We start from the raw sequence: 19,736 nt of genomic DNA, 5'->3' as shown, positions 1-19,736 counted from the left end.
ATAATTTGAAATCATAATAAATGCGGCCAAAAAAATTTGAAAATAAATGCATTTTATATTACGACCAAGTTTAAAAAACGACATGTTAAAATTTTTTCAATAATTTTTTTTTTCAAAAATCTGAGTTCAATTACCATTCTTTCAAAAGCCGTTCATTCAATTAACTTAATTTTAATTTTACAAATATGACTAAGCTTCTAGCTTTTAAAAAATGTATATTTAAATATTGTAGGTGTTGCCGTTGTGATCAAATATTTTTTTTTTGTGTTTGAAGTCAATATAATAAGAAAATTGCATCTATCGCTTGAGCTATGGAAGATTGTCCCTCACTCTCATTTATTTTTTTTCCTTGAATTTCCTAGACAATCTTTTGGCATCAATTAATTTATGAAATTTAAGAAAAATTTTTGAAAAAAATTTGTTTTTGTTCACAAAAATCTTCAATTAAATTTAAAAAATCAAAACGGCAACACCGGCAATTTTAAATCTATAGACTTCAAAGTATTTTTAATTACCAACGTTTGAAAAAAAAGATCATCAAAATCTAAGCTGTTCGGTCGGGTTCCCTAATATTGCCAATTTTTGAGCTTTAGTTACTCCACTAAATATCGTTAATAAATAACTGAAGAAGAATTCTCCATTTAAATTTTTTTAGATTTCTATCACAACACATATAGAATAACACTTACCAAAATACTTCGAATTCAAATAAAAATGAGGTAGATGTAACAGTTAACTTTGAACTCATTTTTTAACAAGACACGATCAAAAAACAAAAAAATGAGTGCAGCATATTGACACAGGTTTATTTTGCACCCACTTTGCCAAACTTTTTGGTGTCAATTTTGATTTTCAGAAAATCGACTTATGACCAGGTTTTTACTGCAAATACTCCTATGTGTGGCGGTGCTCCTGCAGAATTACTTTTTTTTACTCAGGTAATTTCGATATATGCGAATTGTATCGAAATCGATATTGATAACTATGGGGAAAATACCGATATTTTGATTTATTAATAGGTTTTCGTCCAAAAAGAATAGGACTCCTTGAGCATTTTTAGTATTTAAATAAATTGTATTAGTATCGATTTCGATATTTAAGTCGATATTTGTAAAAAAAATATCGATAAAATCGATTATCGAGATTTTAAATATCGATATTTTTTAAAACAGAACATTGATCTTTTTACTCAACTCAAAAATCAACCAAAACATTGACCTTAACCTTATCATAATCGTTACATCAAACCATAAAAAAACAACACCAAATAAACTTTTCCGCCATTCCAGCTCATTGACCTGAAAAAATTTAATTCTTAAATTAAATCAAAAGATTCAACCTTGCAATATTATACTTTATCGACATTTAAAGTTGAATTTTTAAATTAATTGTATTTTTTCTTGTCTCATTTCAGGTACGTACCTACTCGATTTATTATGTAAACCACTTGAGAACTCATCTCATCTCTGATTGTAAACAAAACATTCATCAGGGGAGTATCTATCTATCCATCTAAATATATCTCTCATCTTTATGAGCTTCTAATTAGCAATTCAGATTTAAAGCACAAAACAATGCTCTTAATCTATGGACTGAACTTCCGTGCACTGACTGGCTCTGGCTCTCTGTGATGGGCCATTCGCCCCTCGGGTGACAATGATCTTATACAGATATTATAGAAGGTATCCAATAGATTCCCACGAAAAAGATCACTAAGATAGACTAGACACAACATTCGAACGAACGGACTGGGCTATACAACAGCACGGTTGATTGCTTGTTATACATATTTATGAATATAGTTAGTCAGTTTCTTCGATCGAAAGATATAGAGAAAAATGAAGACGATTCGTAGTCGCATCGTCTTTCATTGTCGATGTCGATGCTTTAAGCGAGAGAAATCTAATTTAAGTCGATTTAAAACGTTTTTTTTTTTTTCTGTTCAAATTAAATTTCAGTCAATCCAAGGAGGAAAATTTTATATAGAACGACAACAACCATTCATTCCACAGAAGCGCATTTGAACTGAACTTTTTTTAAATAGTTGCATATTATGGTCGATGGAGTGGCCTCTCTGTTATATTCATCGTCGGTCGTCGTTGTGTGGCCTAGTGGGTTCATTAAACTGGCACCTGGGGGCGCCGTTTAATTTGCACTTAAATAGACAATTTTTCTTTGTCATAGATTTACTAGACACTTGAAGCAATCACTGATTTAAAGATTACTCTGATTAACGGTTTATGCCAGAGGTAGTTCTGTTGTTGCAACAGCAGCTGCTGTCACTTGAGAGTAACGGTTTTTTGACAAAGTAAAAGATTTTTTGATTAGGTAGCCAATTGAAAAATTAAGAGGTTCACAGTGGGTTGGCATGATGATTTGAAATTAGTTTTAAAATGTTTCATTGTAGAGAAGTTCGTTTAATTTTAATTAAATGGTGGGTGTGACCAGAGTTAAAATTCACTGTGGTCTGTGGTGAAATGACAGATAGTTGGAATTAATATAAGCATACTTAATGACAACAAATGTCAAAGTTATAAGGTCTTTATTGCACGTCAAAAGCTTCTTACAGTTATTTGGATCTCTACATGAAAATGTCTCCAATTTCGTTTATCAATTTCTACATTTGAAACTCACATTATAAGTGATCATATCCCATCGTAATCATTCTTCTTCTATTTTTTGTCATATCGAGAATATGCTGGATTTATGTCCATACTTTGTAGGTAACTTTGGTGGTTGCATATTACAGTTTTCGGTATTGGTGGTTTTTCCCCAATTTTTCTCCAGTTTTGACATCTAGGACATAGTCAGTCCATCCAGTTATGGATACATCCATCCAATATATTGTTTACCATTAGTTTTCTCTTAACAATTGGTATACCAATCACACATTCCTATTGAGTTCGCTTGTATAACAGTTTTTCAAAATATTTCTGTGTCCCAGTAGTTAGCGCCAAAAAAAAGGTGATTGTTGTATTGCTCTGAGAAATGTTCGAAAACTTCGGGAACTTACGAAGTTTGCGGAAACATAGAATAAAAGTAAGTGGACAGAGAGCTCCGCTGATATGCATGCTGATCGCTAAACTTTGCTTACGTTCGGGGATTGAAACCAAATTAACACAGTATAACAATGAGTTTCTGATGTTCTACAGTTCTAAAATAGAGTTTACGAGCTTTTCGTTTAGCATAAGAAATAAAGAAAGAAATACGATTAGCTTTACTGTTTTTATAGGAACTGTTATACAATCAATTGTATTTGTTCTCTGTACAGAAATAGAAAGATAGAAATAGGTGTATTATAACACTTAAAAGACCTTTCAAACTAATTTTTGCACTGAATTTCAATCCTATTGCCAATAAAATGCATCCCACACTTAATTGTTATACAAGGTGCATGATAGCTAATTTCCTAATATCATAAAACCATAACACTTAATTTTTTTGACAAGTAAAGTAAACTACTGTAGACAGTCTTTTGATGTGGAATAGTTTCAAAACTAATACAAAAAATATTAAAGCCATGTTTCGCGTACCTGGTTTCTGGTTACGCGTGGGCTTTGGCTTAACAACAAATGAAACAAAAACCGAAAGAAAAACTGCCCAATATGGGATACAAAAAAAAAAAAACTAAAGACTTTTTCTCACGCTGCTCGGTGCAGTGTGTCGAATGTTGTAATATTTTTTATATTTTTTCGTTTTGTTTCTGTTATTGTTATTGGGGTAGCCTACAACTATAAGCCTATAAAATCAAGACAAAACAGCAGCCGCCATATGCATTGCATAATTTTGCAGGAAAGTTAATTTAATAAATACAAAAATCCCAACAAAGAAATTCAACTTTTTAGCAAAATTTTCATTATTAAGTAAGCGGAGCCGCGTGCATGCGCGCTCTGTTGGAGTCACTCGTTCATGAAGTGTGTTTAACTTCAACTTCGTTCAGCTTGGTTTTGCAAAATTGTTTCTTTCTTTTTTAAGTTTGTTTTGGTTCCATTTTTTTTTTTTTTGCCACCTAAGCATAAAGATAAAAAGATGTCAGGTTGACACATCATGATTGTCATTTCATAAAACAATAAAAGATCAAGAGTTATAGTGCCGACGGATAGAGATAATATCATGCAAGAAAACTTCGCTAATTAACACCCATTAAGAGTCTAAGTCAAGATGTGATTTGTAAAGATAAAAAGTCATGTTTCTTCGGAGAAGATCTCTGTTCCAGAGCATGAATATGTGTCAAAATAAAAAAAATAAAGCTTCCTTATATCAAAAATGAGAATTTGTCTTACACAATTTGACATTCGGATTGCTTCTATATGTGCATCTCAAATTCTGTCACCCCTAGATCTGTTTTTGTATAACAGAAATCAGAGGACAAATTTGACAGTTGAATGAAATTTTTTCATTTGACAGGTATTTCTGGTTTGTGTGAAACTGAATTTTATAAACAACTCTAGATCCAATCAAATTAATATGTCAAATTGAACTGTTTATCGCCCAAATGAGTTTTTATCCAACGAGTTCTAACTGTCAAACAGAAACCTAAAAAAAACTTCATCAAAGTGACAACCAATCTACACCATAAGGTTCTTCTTCTTTAAAATGATATTTTGCTGCTCATAAAAATGTTAAAATATTCATTTATTTTAATATTTACCAGCCAATCAATCACTCAAAATGTATTCGCTTATACATCAAACAACGTTCAAAACACCCAACAACAACAATTGACGTTCAGGTCAAAAAGTCTACACAAAAACAGTGGTTAAGTGCTGTACAGTTACAAACATCATATCTCCTTAACCCAAAAGTCATAAAGTATGCCAAAGACTGCAGCAAATCCATCTCTCTTGGTTGGACCGCAAAATTAAGGAAGCAATTGATTCTCTGTCTCGACTGTTTGTTTTTTTTTTTTGTTTTCGTTTCTTTCTTCCAAGTCGCCAAACCCACACACATATACAAGACCGATATCTTGCCACCTCTGCACAGTTGCTGGCTGTCTGATGCGTGTAAACTTACTTTACAATACCACATCCATCTTTACAATATTTTTGTAGATATACCTTTAACCGTTAAGAATTGAAATTGAAAAATGAGGAAGAGACCGAAAATTGTCAGAGTTCTATAAAGGAAATGGAATCACCGCATCACCAAATAAAAATCAGATTGAAAAAAGCGGTTGAGATATTACCTACTTCCATGTTTCACCACATTGCGCTGCTCTGCACCGTGTCGCGTCGCTGCTGCCGCACCATTGCAAACGTCACTTTTAAGCCTTACGGTAATGAGCTTTTTATTTGCTGTCAGCATGCAGCACGACGGAAAATTTGCATGAAAGATCTCTCTGCGACGAAGGCGGTTGGCGGTAGTTGTGTGCAGCGACTGCGAGCGGCTTTGGCTCCAACTCTCCTGCTCCTTTTGGTCGTGTGTGACCCTCATCTGGCGCATTTGCATGCTGCCGGTGCCGTCGTTGTTTTTTGTTGTCTCCGAGTTAAGCTGGACCGACAAAAAAAAAAACATAAAACCAGTAGCACTCTGCGGCAATCTGTGCCAATTCAGGGTAATCTCTTTCCAATAACGCTGTCGCCAACATCGAAACATGCAGCAACTAGCATTTGTACTGCACTACTACCGCCACCGCCACCACTGCCACCGTCGTCATCCGGCGGCGTTCCGTATCGTGGCCATGTGTCATGACAAAGCCCAAGCAGTAGTAAGAACGAACTGGTTTCCCTCTCCCAGTTGCTGCAGTCAGCCAGTCAAAGACGATGATCATGATCTGGTTCTTTTGTGACATAAACCAGGTTAAGATCTTAACAACACCACTGTGTTCTAGCAAGAGAATTATACCTCTATAGACCGACCATCTTTTCCTCTGTCTTTGGTCTTCAATTTTTTTTTAACAAGAAAATAAACCGCGAGATCATCCAAGAGAAGTTTTGAGAGGCGATCCAATGAAGAGAGGTACTCTTCCACAAAAGGTTGCGGCATTGCCCACTCACTTACATCTAATTGGAGCGTAACCAATCAGGTGTCTTCTGCCATATATTATTGAGGTTAAGTTTAAAATTTGCTTGTTACGTAATGTTAGCGCGCATCGAGCAGCAGCAAGCAGCACTTTTGTGCAAAAGCCATTCACTTGGATTCGCTTGGAGGGACTCGCGTGTGCACGATGCGATGCAATTTCACGCTAAACCACAAGTCGCGATCTATAATAAGAGTGAGAGGAGACAGAATGGGTATTATATATTGGGTGGTGGTGGTGTTTCTTTGGTTTTGTGGAGTTGTTAGAAGGTATAACACTGTGCTACTACAAAACCTCAGCATGTGATCTTCTATGTAGCATGACCAGAAGTGATTTCGGAAAGGTGATTTCTTTGATTTTTTTTTTTTTTTATAGTTCATTAGACTTGGTAAGATGGTTTGGTTCGGAACTATCATCACAATGTTACTATGTGCTGCATGGGCAACGATGTAATTGTGTAACCCTGCCATTATGATGACTGAATGGATTGTGGTTAATAGAATTGATGTTCATAATAACGGTAATTCAAATTGAAAAAAAAAACAACAGTTAATTGGGTTTTAAGAGTTTTTGAACAATTGGTATTGTATTTAGAAGATTAGATTGTCAGAGTTTGAGGATCTGAACGGAAAGTTGGGTGAGCAATTGATTAGGTATATTTCTACCTAGATACCAATTTTCGCTTTGAGCTGTCAAATTCAACTATGCGCCTAGGGATTTGAATTGTTCTTTAAGGAAACTTAGCGAATCGCAACTGAATTACATTTTGGTTCACTTATGAGTGCATTGCCAGCGAAATCCTTTTCACGGTTAATAAAAGCTATTTGATTGTTGGTGAAAACTGTTTATTGCCGGCGGAAACCGTTCGGATGACAGCAAAGCTCCTTTCTATTCTATTCCTAACGATAACAGATCGAACCATCGAATCTTAAGAATCTTACAGCAATCTCGCTAGCCCATATGTGTTTATAACAGAAAGCAGCAAGTAAACTCACAAAACATGAAATCATGAAAAGAGCATTTGACAGTTGTGCGATAAAGTTGTCAACCGTGTAAAAGGGGGCATTATTCCCCATCTTTGTTACTGACAACTTTGAGCAACTTTATCAAAGGATTGCTGTGAGAGCGGTGTTTTATTTTTTGACGTGTTACTCTAACAATTGTCCATCTCTTTCTATATGAATAGTAAAAATGAGACAGAGTTACTGATCCCAATTGCCATAGACAAATAACACAAAAGATGTTGTACTGATTATAACAGTGTTTTAGTTATAGTCAACATTCTTATACATACATATGTATTTACTATCCAGTGTTTTATAGAGATCATTGTATTCACCCATTTTTAAGATCTGTTTGCGTACTTTTTCAATATAAACTTACAAAATGTCAAATTGTTTACTGTTTGAAGTTGGTTGCTGTTGGTTTTATCTGTAAAATGATGAATAGCTTTAAGCTAAATCTGGTTGCCATGAGCAGAAAAAAAAATTTTGGTACGCTATCTAAATCACATCTTGCATTGCTTTTACTTCCTGGAGCTTCTAGCTGTTTCAGTTCATCGTGTTTCTAGATTTAGAATAACAATCTGACGTTTTGAAATATTCAAATGCAACACAATTTCGAGATTATATAAATCTAATGAACAGATTTTTTTCCCAAAAACAAACCAAAAAATTATAATAAAATCCAAACAAAGACATCGCGTGGGTTAATGATTGAAAATTATTCAGTCAATTGTGCATTTGTCTTATTTACATGCATATATGACGTTGTTTTCTCACAATACCCACACTTTCGCCGCTGCCGCCGCTGTTGTTTGGTGTTTGGGTTTGCTTTGCTTTTGCCATTGCCGCCACGCTGGTGAATGTCACAGATCACACGCGAATCCAATTAATTCGATAGGTGCCGTGCCGTCCTGTGGTGAATTTGTTTTTTTTTTTTTTCATCTTCAAACTTTTGTTTGTTTATTTAAATTATTTATTTACAATCGGATTTTGAGTATTTCAGTTATTCCATTTATGTCGGTTAAGCAAAAAAAGGCTGAGTCATAAGTTTGAGAAAAAAATTACTCAATTTAAATATGATGATAATGAAACATGTGAATGCTGAAGCTTGAACGTACAACCTATTCAAACACCTTAATGTAAAAAAAATTCCAATTGGGTTTAGAAGGCCTTCGGCATACTTCAATCGAAATGATGCTTGATGTGCAGCGAATTGGCGAAAAGAATTTATTATTGTTTTACATGGTTATTTGCACAAAACGTGAAAAATGCTAAATAACTATTATTTATGGGCGAGTTTTGACATTTATTCGTTGAGATTGGAAAAATCAGTTCTTCACAGAGAAATCACGTTCAGGTGTTTATTATTAAACGATTGATAGTTTTTTTTTTGTTTTTTTCATTTATTGTGGAAAATCTTAATCATCTTGCATGAGAATTAAGGCTGTCCCACACCAACGACGACCGATGAAAATAAAAACGTCGCTGACAGCGTTTTTGTATGTAAAATTCCACACCTGAATTTCGACGTTCGGGTTCTTTTTTCAACAAAAAACGCTGACGGCATAGTTTTCTGTCATCGGTCGTCGTTGGTGTGGGAGAGCCTTTAACTGTCATTTGATTTCATATAAGAAGTATAAAGCTGGTGAAATTTGACAAGAAATAGGTCCAAAGTTCTGTTTGATTACTTTTAATATTAAAGTAGGTTCTTTTAGAAAGAATAGGTTATATTTTAATTTTGACAATTGCAATTGACTTTTCTATGCATTTCAATCTTACCAGCCCTTTCTGCAGCTTTGAGAGCTTTGTGTAGAACCCGTAGTACTCGTCGTTGACTTTTTGACATTTAACGTCAATTTGACATTAAACATCTTCATCAGTTTCACGTGCTTTAATTTTGAAACAACGCACAGTGTGTCGAGCCCATACAAAAGTTTATCATAAATACTTGCAGCTAAGTTTTTGGAGTTTTAATATCTTTTTTTGTGTTTTTATGGCAGGAATAGAAAAAAAATTACAAGTTAACAAATTAAACAACCTATTACTTTTTTTTTTAGTATAATTTATGAAATTATCATTTATTGAAGAAGCCACTTGTGAGCAAAATTAATTTTTTTTTTATATATAAACAAAAATATACTTTTCGTAAGGTTTTTGGTGTGCTGATCTCGAATCCGAACTCAGAAAAATTCTATCATATCACGTTTTTGAAATATTCCCGTTAGAAAATCTGAAATGTCGTTTTTTAACAGTTTTTGGGGTTATGTTCTTGAACGTGGTGATTTATTTTAAATAAATTTGTGACAGTTTCTAAAAGAACTAAATGTTTTCTTTTAAAGCCCGTTTAAATCTTTTCAATATCTTTTTTCTACTTTGAGAAATCTTAAGTTGAAGTCAACTTGTTTTGTTTATCTTCTTTATACAAAAAAATCGTATGTTTATTTGCGTTTCATAGCAAATCTCGAATAGTTTTTTGTCAATCGCTTTCAAATTTTGAAATAACGTTTTATTAGCATTTTCGTAAATACTTATATCGGCGAGGTTGGTAAATACGCTATAATACACAGTAGAGCGTGGCCGGGTCAAGTAATTATATTAAAAATCTAGTATGCAGAAAAATATAATTTTTTTCTTGTTGAAAACAATATTTAAAATATTTTTAATTACATAAACAGCTTTTTGTTACTTGTGTATGGCTAAAAATTATTAAAAACATCGATTTTTTCATTTTTGTGATCCCCTTGAAGATGTTTCTCAAAAAATGAATTATTTTGAGTACTTGACTCGTAGCACATAAATGTGAATATCTCTGGTAATCGCAAACAGAAGCAGACCAAACTTTGCCAATATTAAGTATAAGCCTATGGCAAAATAATATAAAAAAATTATCGATATGATTTAATAAGTATTTTTTTAAATTAAGTTTAAAAATTAAATTTTTTTTTTTTTGGCCATTTATCAAAGAAATTTTAATAACTCATATATAATTTTATAAATTTAATTTTTTTTTGTTATACGTTTTACAACAACACTCAAATAAACAAAATAACATTAACAAAATTTTTCAAACAATTACCAAACGTGAAATATATACTCTCAAAGATTCCCATAAATTCCTCAAAATATTTTCAATTTCCGAGGTACTCATGTTTCGGAGCTTATTTTGAATACATAACCTGGGTTATTTTGTAAGATAAATATGTTTTCATATGAGTTGACACTTCTAAATTATATTTTAATAGCAAAAATATTAATTTTTAACAAAAAAAAAAGTGATTTATCATAAGGGGACGACACACTGTGCAACGGTTGTCAATAATAATTTGGTGGGCATTCTTCTGTATAAGCCAAGCCGGATGAAGTCTTGTCCGTGCAATTTACTCTAAAACTAAATGAAATGACATTTTATACTAAATCTATTAGATCAGATTCTATCGCAAAGTTCCCTCATAATAAAGCGTTTATCAAGTTAAACTCAAATAAACACACTTTCCAGCTAATTGAAAACGCCACAGCAATCAATAGCTGTCTCTTACATTAACATATGCAATACGCGTGTGTCCGATATGGTTAACATTAGATAAATCATTAAAATACTTCCAAACAAATGCATTTATATAGGTTTATGCCTGGAGACTTTATTTTTTTTTTTTTTGTGAAACAGAGACAAATGGAAACACAACGCACTTAAAAAAAGTGTTGCTCCAGAAAAATCCCCTATATCGTTATCGAGAAATTTAAAACCGAGCACACGCATGTGCGCAAGCCTCCAAAACCTCGTAAGACAATCTATCCTGCAGAATTAACAACGGAAACTAATGACAGTTACAATAACAAAAAAACGATAACGAGTTTCCGATAACCGTCAACTATACCCGTTGTCTTCAGGTAAGAAGGAGGATGGAAGTATGGAGAGTGTGTTACAACAGCAACACTCTTGTTTGAATGTAACGAGTAACGAATGTGACCTCACGAAGCACCCAATGTACCAAAGACGCAAGATCTTTGTTTGTGTTTTTTTTTTTTTTTTTGTTCTTGCATGCAGCTTCCAGCAACCACTTTGTGGAGACTCCAACTCCATTGAGCTGAAGCAGTGGCAGTCACCACACATCTGGTAGCTGAAGCAGGCGCAAGAACTACAACTATACGTAATCGCTATCATCATTTATTATTGAGTGTATAGTCGATCGAGTTGAACCCCATTGCGAGTGGTTGGTTGGGAGCTTGGTATCTGTATCTTTTATAGCAACACAACACAACGCCAAACAACCGCAAATCTATTCTTTTGCACCTGGAAATAGTTATGGCTCTGAGTTATTATTATACCTGGCGCAAATAGGTTTAATATTTGTTTTTTTTTGTTTGCCTTTATTTGAATTTTACTTTACCCCGCTTGTATCTTTCCTAATCTGCAATCAAATGTCGATATATTTTATAAATAAAAAGCAAAACACTTGGTTAAAGCGTTAAGGCCACTTGCGTCGTCGCAGTTTGTGGTACACATAAGCGCAACGTCGCTGTTAACTTCCTTTCTCTTTTTTTTTTTTTGTTTTTTCCTGTCAAGTAGGCTCATAATATCGGATGCGAAAAAAGGTTGGCATATTATTGATTTACAGCGTTCATTCTTGTAAGAAATTTATGCTAAGAATACTTTCTGAAGGTTCAAACACAAGAGAAGAAGGAACGTCATTCTTTATATTGTAATGGGGATCAATGGGCGGATGTGGGTTGTGGTGCAGTAATATTTATATGGTGTTGACTTGGAGGCTGTATTTGTAAAATGGGTCCCAACATAACAACCATAAAATCATGTGTCAAAAATCAGCTGGCTGTGACCTAAAGACAGTGGCTGCTGATTTTTTCTCACCCGGTGACTACATCTGAAGCGAATTGTTAAGGTCACACTCACACGCAATTAATTAATTGTTTCGTTCAGTTTTGATATTGCTCGTCAAGAATGTTCTCCACCTGAATATTTGTGCGAACGGGGATTTTTCACAAAGAAAAATGTTTTGCTCTCTTTTCCAACAAGCCTCTGCTTCCATGGATTGCTGCAACAACAATAAGACACCCATCTGTCAAATTTTAGTCACACGGAGCTGCATATCTGTCCGCCTTTGACTCATTTTGACATTTCTGTGTATTTTCCTTTAACTTCATAATGAAAAGAGATCAAAAAAGGGCCGGACATTTTAAAAAACCTAAAATCTTTCGACTCACATACCTAGCTGTCAAAATGAGACGGTGGAGTAAGGCCAATGTGAACACCACCTAAAGATTTTTTAATTTTCAATTAAACAACACTAATGAAGCCGTCACCAAATGTCAAACTCAAAGTGTCAAAACACCTTCTCTTAAACACTTAAAACTTTTTTCTGTTTGTTTGTTTTTATCGAACATCTGTTTTTTAATTATATAACATAACCCACATTTGCTTTCAAAAAGTGTCAAATCAAAACAAACCATTTCCCCCATAACTTGCTTTCCTGGCAAAAATATATAGAATTCAACTACTTTTTTGTTACCATTCGAAGTTGTTTATGTTTTGATTCAGCTACTGGCAATAGTATAACAGATCAACAGAGGCGTGTTGTACATACGTTGTCATCGTCTTTCGTTTGCCATATTTCGTGGTGCGCGCAACATGTAGTATCTACCATATTTTAAACTCCTTCCATTTTTACTTCTCTTTACCAAAAAAAAAAAGCAACAAAAACACATCTTAGGTTCCAACGCCTACTTCTTCTAAAGCAAAACAAAGAAAAACAAAAAAAAATAGTGTGATCAGAGTCTAAGGTTTACCTTTTACCACCTCGAGCTTGATTCTAAAATGAGACAATGATGCGCGCTGCTTTATGCCATTTGAGGTTGGTTGGTGGCAGAAGCGAACGCGAACGAACGCTCGTGAAGCGTGAATGGCAAATGCTTATGACGATGATGGTGTCCTAAAATAACGGCACAGTGCAGTAGCAGCTTTATATTATGTGCGCTTGGCCCCATACATTGAGTTGCTGTTGTTGCATTGCAGCTGAGAATAGAGGAAGAGATTTATTTATGTGAACACGACTTGTGGTACAATCTTCACTCCGCGATCTTGTTTTACAGAGTTTTTGTTTTTATTTTGTTTTCATTCTTTTTTTGTTGTAGATTGCTTGCCATACACTACCAGAGTTACCGTTTAATTTCAATCAATAATATTAATCTGTTTTGACTTTTTAATGATTTTTAACTTTTTAAGTTATGACTTTATGACACGTAATTACGACATGGATTTATTGCTGATAAAGTTCATGGAACAACCTTCTATTAAAGTGACAGATGAAAAGCGTTGGCTTTCTAACGTCAAAGGTACGTCAAACTTATCCTCATTATTGAAAAATATTTTACTTGATAGATAAAATGTCTATGTTTTGACACTTCCCCTGAATTACAGTTTTACATAAAAAACATCGTTCAAATTTTGGTTCTGTTTGATTACTTTTTAACATGTATCTATGTAAATCTACTTCATAATGTCATAACATAAAATATCATTGATGAAAATTTACAAAATTGCACTTGCTTGCAAAAAAGCATATCTTTCTGGCGGCAACGCTGACACCCACTAATGCCAGTGCCAGAGTCAACTAAACTCTCTTTGGGGTTTGTTTGCTTTGCAATTTTCCTGTATCCCTCGCAAGTCTTACACCACCACCACCTTCTTTCTCTCTGTGAGTTATTTATAAAATGCTTTTAATTGACGTCACTTTGACAAGTGAGAGAGAGAGAAAGAGCAAAATTGTAGTATGTCATTTGTGGGGTGGACGGGCCAGTAAGACAACGAGCGGGTGAGGCTGCTACGCGACTTGTATACTCAACTACTGTGCTTACCACAACCGGCTGCGACCGATGGTCTATACCAGCTGAATGCTGATCAGGCTTACTCATAGCTCGATATGTCGTCGTTGGTCGATCTCGTTCTCGACTTGTCGGCTGCAGTAGTAGCGACTAGCGAACGACAACTTAGCTATGAAAGTTATTTCAATACAATTTTGGTCTTTTTTTCTGATTTATTTATTTTTTTTTTTTTGCGGCTGTTCGTTCTGTCGATAATTCTTCATACCCTTGGTTATCTCATTCTTATTTCTTATTTTGATTTATATTTTTAGTTAGTTTTTTTTTTTTTTTGTTTAATGATCAAATAATGCCTAGTGTATGTTTTGAGTCTAGAATAATTCATAGATACTTGCGATGGAGTTGAAGCAATACACAAATGACGGTTGTGAAATCACCATACTATGGTGATGTGTGGTGAATTTGTAATCAAATGAATTATGTTGGGGGACTTTCAAGCATCAACATGCAGCTGCACCTTTGTTGCAAATTTGCAAATTGAAAAGGGCAAACGTTTTTGTATTGTTTGTTGTGCCATTCTCTTGTTATTTATAAGATGCATGTGTGTGCAGCTTCATACTTCACTCGTTTTCTTATAAGTCATTTTGGGTTGAGTTTAATGTTTAAGAAACTGATTAGAGCATTTTCTAACTTGTTATTGTCATTTCTGGCATGGTTTTGGGTATATTAGTTAAGTTTTATACTTTTTTGCGCCAACCAAAGTTGGCTGTCCAATTTTAAAGAATAGACAGATAATAATTCTAACTCTCCATGAGTCACCGCAGTTTTTTTTACAGCCCACGTATATACGTCAAGTACGCGAAACTCGTGTTTGACAGATTTTATATTTCTGTACAAATCGGTTCTTTGGGAAAATTGTTTCTATTCTTAGCCAGCTGATACCGGCATATACAAGCCTGGACGGACTGTTAAATGATTGTGCCTCTGCTGTCGGCGTTAGAGTTCTAAGATGATGTTAAAGAAGTTTCATAACAGGAACAGTGCGCCGCGCCGCCTTGTTCAAAACCTTTTTTGACATCAAAAGTATTGGTGTGGTATTAACGATCCACGTGGACGAACTTTGCAGCTATGCCAAAACTAGTCATGGCTCTATAAAGCTCGTCTTTATAGAAACTGTTATACACGGCTTTGAAATCAATGAGCATAATTAATGGATTTATTTCCTCGGTTGTTCCAAGATCTGCCGTCAACTTTCCTGGTCTACAGTACCTTGCCATATTATTAGGCCCAAGCGAAAAAAATACAATTTTCGGTTCAGTTTTTACAGTTTTTGTGGAAATATCTTGAATTTTTTTGTCCCATTAACTTGCACATATCATGTAGATACGGATTGACTTGAAAAAAGTTTAAAAATTCATACTTTTTGATAAAAATAACGTACAAAAGGGGATAAGCTAAAAAAACGTACCCTGTGGAATTCACGCCCGGATAATTACCAGACCGGTCCAATACTTAATTTCTTGTACCGAGGAATAACGTGACATTCTTAACTTTATGGCAAGGACCCAATCTTGCATAAATATAGAAGTTCTGATCGTCTGGAAAGTAAAAAATGTTCTTAGATTTGGGGTAGTTTTTTTCTTTTTCATAAGACCAGACGAGCACAGCTATTCAAAGCACATTATTCCAATAAAAAAACATCTTCTGGTCATTATTGGCTGTTGTACTATCTCAGGGATAGGATGAAGTTCTTTTTATATTGTGGAAAACGTCATAACTGCAGACCAACACAAAAAGGAGCTTGGGAACGTTTTGATTCTACGATTTCGGAATAGGCTCGAGGCTCTAAGCTTCTATATTTATGCAAGATTCGGTCCTTGCCATAAAGTTAAGAATGTCACGTTATTCCTCGGTACAAGAAATTAAGTATTGGACCGGTTTGGTAATTATCCGGGCGTGAATTCCACAGGGCACGTTTTTTGGAGCTTATCCCCTTTTGTTTGTTATTTTTATCAAAAAGTATGAATTTTTAAACTTTTTTCAAGTCAATCCGTATCTACATAATATGCGCAAGTAAATGGGACAAAAAAATTCAAGATATTTCGACAAAAACTTTAAAAACTGAGCAAAAACTGAACCGAAAAATTGTATTTTTTTCGCTTGGGCCTAATAATATGGCAAGGTACTGTAAAGTCACACTGATAAGAGTCTATCAGATTGTTGACGAAAGGTTTCATACGTTTACATATTACGGCAGAGAGTATATTATAGGGAATGATAAGGAGAATGATTCCTCTGTAGTTGGGGTGTGGCAGGTTAGATGGTCTCCTCCCTTAAGGATTAGCATTCACCAATCCTTATCATCGTCAACTTTGAATGGTGCAAACTACCTTTGGGTGGAGTTTGTTTCATTATCGCCGTTATAGAGATTGCAGAAGTTATTTCTCCAAATTCTCAGCATCGCTTGCGACTCTACAACGATCTTTAACTTACAGTCTTTTCAGAATTCAGTTCTATGTAGGTTTATAACCTTGAGATGATTCTTTGCCTTCTGGTTAAATGTCCGGGCCTAATTTTTGTTATGGCATCCCCATATTCCTGGTAACTGTACTCCGTACTTTTTCGTTTGTAAAGCTCATTCGCACGTCAGTTTGACAGTTGGGTGTCTTTGGTAAATTTGACACCTGCTGAATTATAACAGTTTGAAAAAGGCCTACCTGGTATTCCACTTTTATCATTAAATTTTAAAATCTCTGTAACTTATTTCAACCCTCTACTGTATTCTAATCAGACTCACCTCATCATTGTTGAGTTGAAAGACTCTCCTTCAACTCCACTCATCTAAACAATTCACCAAATCAAAAAAAAAACCCAACCAACTAAGTTCACCTTTAAGAACTCATTAACTTATTTCTGTCTCCTATTAGCCTTTCCACTGCAAAAAAAAAAAACAAAAACAAAAATCACTCAATCACCTTGCGATCTCTCCTTCATGTTCGAGTCAAAACAACCCATCCGACTCAAACAAAATGATCATTTGTATCTGAGTGTTGAGTATTTGTATCTGTTAAGTGAATATCTGAGAATTGAGTTTTGTTCTCCATTTTTTTCACAGAGACACCAGAAGAGAGCGAGAGAAAAAACTGGGTATACCAACCGCGAGGTGATTTTATACAACTTAGCCCTAATAGTGTGATACCGTACGCGCGCGTTACAAAAGTACTGGGCCCCCTTACTTCTTTATACTTTTTAGATATTATTCGCGTAATTCAGTTATTTTTTTATTCCTGTTGTTCGTCTTGTGGTTTAAGATAATTGGCATAAGAAGACGAAAACAACAAATCTCAAAATAAATCTAATTACAATATTTTCGTTTCGTGTTCATTGCACTCTTTTTTTGTCCAAAAGTGTTGTATTGTGGTCGCATCGGATTGCACACGACCAGTTTCAATTTTTTATTATATTTTCCTCCTTTCGCGATATACAAAAGTGTACGTACCTAGTGTGTACACATAGAGCTACGTTTAGGTGTAGATATTAAAGAAGAAGAAAAAAAAATAGTGAATCATAATCACAATTATTCACAAGTGTGAATTAGGTATAAAAAGCAGAAAAAATATAGAAAAAAAGAAAGAAAAAAAGTGTTATATTTATCTTTTTGAGTGGCATACAGTGGAGACCGTGAATGAGTGAAGTTTCAAGTGCTTTTAAAATATTACAAGAAAACGGCCTCAGGATAGCGGATAATCAGCAAAAACCTCTTTCAATCATATCACAGCATTTAGAAGGTACTTGTCACAACACATAGAATTATTATACTTTTTTGTAAAAAAAAAAGTTGCTGTAGGTACCCTCTACCTCTCTATCTGTATCTGTGTGTTTGTATATCTTTTTGCCTTTGAAACAAAAAATTATAAATGTATCTTTGGAGATATCTCTGGGCTTTTGTATACGCGCTCACAACCCAATATACCTACGAGAAATCGTGTATGTGAGAGCCACTCTGTGTCGCATGATCGTGTGTTGTATACAGGCTTCTTTAACAGGCCACCAGGGGTCTCAGGTGGGGACAAGAGCTGTCAGAGAGCTGACTGAGGCTGTGGAGCACAGCACCATGATGGTGCAGCAGTGTACAAGAAGTTGTCCTACCTGTTTTGCCACCTTCTTTACCGCGACCGAATTCTAAATCCAATCTGACTATTTTTTTCAAAAGGTAAAAAAGCGGGTTTTGTGTGTTGTTTCTTGTATTGAATTTGAGTTTGAGTGTGGTTCTCTTCTTGCTTCTCGATTCTTGATCTTGATCACTCCCGCTCTCTGTTTGTTCCATTCACTTCTTTTAATCATTTTTTTTGTGTCTTTCTATTCACCTTGCTTCCTTATTTCTATTCAAGAAAAACATACAAAAAAAACCAATTAGATTTGGATATCTTTTGTCGATCGATAGATACTGTATAGATATCTTTTGCACAGCAACAACAACAACAACAAAACACTCAAATAAAAAGTATATCTATTACTAATGACGCAAGCATTAAAGTGGGCCTGCAAATCTAAGAAAAAAAAAGATAAGCATCTTGTATCTGACCTGAACTCGAAAGAGAGAAATCATTTCCTTTTTATTTATTTACCTGTGGTGGGCCCTAATTTCGAAGAATCAATAAATTAAAAGTATATCTGTCAGATATATTTTTTGATAATTTCTTATGAAATAAGGGAAAAAAGGCCTTAATTTATAAAAGAAACTGCGAAAAAAAACCAAAAGAAGAAGAATTAAAAAAGAAAGAATAAAATAAAAACAAGGAAAAGATTTTTACAAATTTAGAGAAACATACAAAAAACTCGTTTGTTTCTATACTACTTGTTTATCTCTTTACTCTTTCACTCAAGTTTTTTTTTTTCTTATAAGTACGGCAGCTACTGTCATTTTGTTTTGTTTGTGTTGTGTTTTGTTTTTTAACTGTTCAGTTCACTCGTCTCCCACTTGTTCTTTCTCTCTCTCTTTCTCTTTGTTGTTTTTGGACTCAATGATTTGAGATCATTTGAACTTTTTCTCTTTCTATCTTATGTATAGTATTCGTCATCGTCGTCATCATATCCATTATTATTACATTACCGTGATTCTCTGCCTTCTTTGAAGTTTCTGAATGTTGGCAAAAGTGGAAACACCTGTGTGAGTCATCGGAAATTATTATTATTATTTGGTTTATTTTTCTTTTGAGAATGTTTTTTTTTTTTTTTTTTCTTCTCTGGTTTGAAGTGTAGAGATAGTGTTGCCATTTATTATTGGCATTTACAAGAAATTGCAGAAAATCAAATGTTACTATACTCACGTATATAACAGTTGTAATTTGGACTTAAATGTAAAGGAAGTTATTTGCTCTGCATAATTGACATTTAAAGTTTCTGTGAAAATATTACCGTTATCAGGGGTGACATCTTTTAAGAATATAATAGATAACAATGAAGTAGAACTTCTATTCAAACGACATTATTTGTCGTGCCTACTTTTATGTTTTTTTTTTTGTTACAACTTTTATAGTAGGAATTAACGTTTGTTAAATAGGTAGTAAGAGTTTTAACAAGAATAAAGTAATTGATTAAGGTCCAATTTATTCACACTCCATTAAATTTAAAGTCGCCATTAAAAAAGGGAAATTTTAAAATTTGTATGCGATTTGACAGTTTTATAATTTTTAATGGAGCCTTTAAAAATAATGGAGAGTGAATAAATTGGGCCTAAATGTTTTAAAAATATAAAAGGGGGCGTTAGAAAAAGCTTTTGTATTGGGAATTTGAAACAGGAAACGTTAACGTTGTGAATTCGAATCCAACCAACGAAGTGACAATGAACCAAGGTAGTAGGCTTGTTTGCTTACTCT

The 19,736-nt window shown here is 34.2% G+C and overlaps 1 protein-coding gene across 7 annotated transcripts in view; it reads left to right on the top strand.

Moving 5' to 3' along the window:
• LOC129911382 (protein scalloped) overlaps positions 1 to 19,736 on the top strand; it is a 205,016-nt gene that overhangs the window by 119,665 nt on the left and 65,615 nt on the right. For 2 of the 7 annotated variants that reach the window (XM_055989173.1, XM_055989172.1), the window contains exon 1: positions 17,472 to 17,645. The exons of 3 other annotated variants lie outside the window; for them this stretch is intronic. In XM_055989173.1, coding sequence (XP_055845148.1) covers positions 17,543 to 17,645 — 103 coding nt within the window. In that variant the 5' untranslated portion in view covers positions 17,472 to 17,542. Of the gene's footprint in view, positions 1 to 17,471; positions 17,646 to 19,736 lie in introns of those variants that run through there. 2 more of the 7 variants (XM_055989180.1, XM_055989179.1) reach the window with 2 other exon arrangements.

Source organism: Episyrphus balteatus, chromosome 2 (genome assembly GCF_945859705.1).
Source record: "Episyrphus balteatus chromosome 2, idEpiBalt1.1, whole genome shotgun sequence".
NCBI lineage: Eukaryota > Metazoa > Arthropoda > Insecta > Diptera > Syrphidae > Episyrphus > Episyrphus balteatus.
The sequence above is the reverse complement of the archived record's forward strand: the minus strand, read 5'-3'. Positions and strand labels throughout refer to the sequence as shown.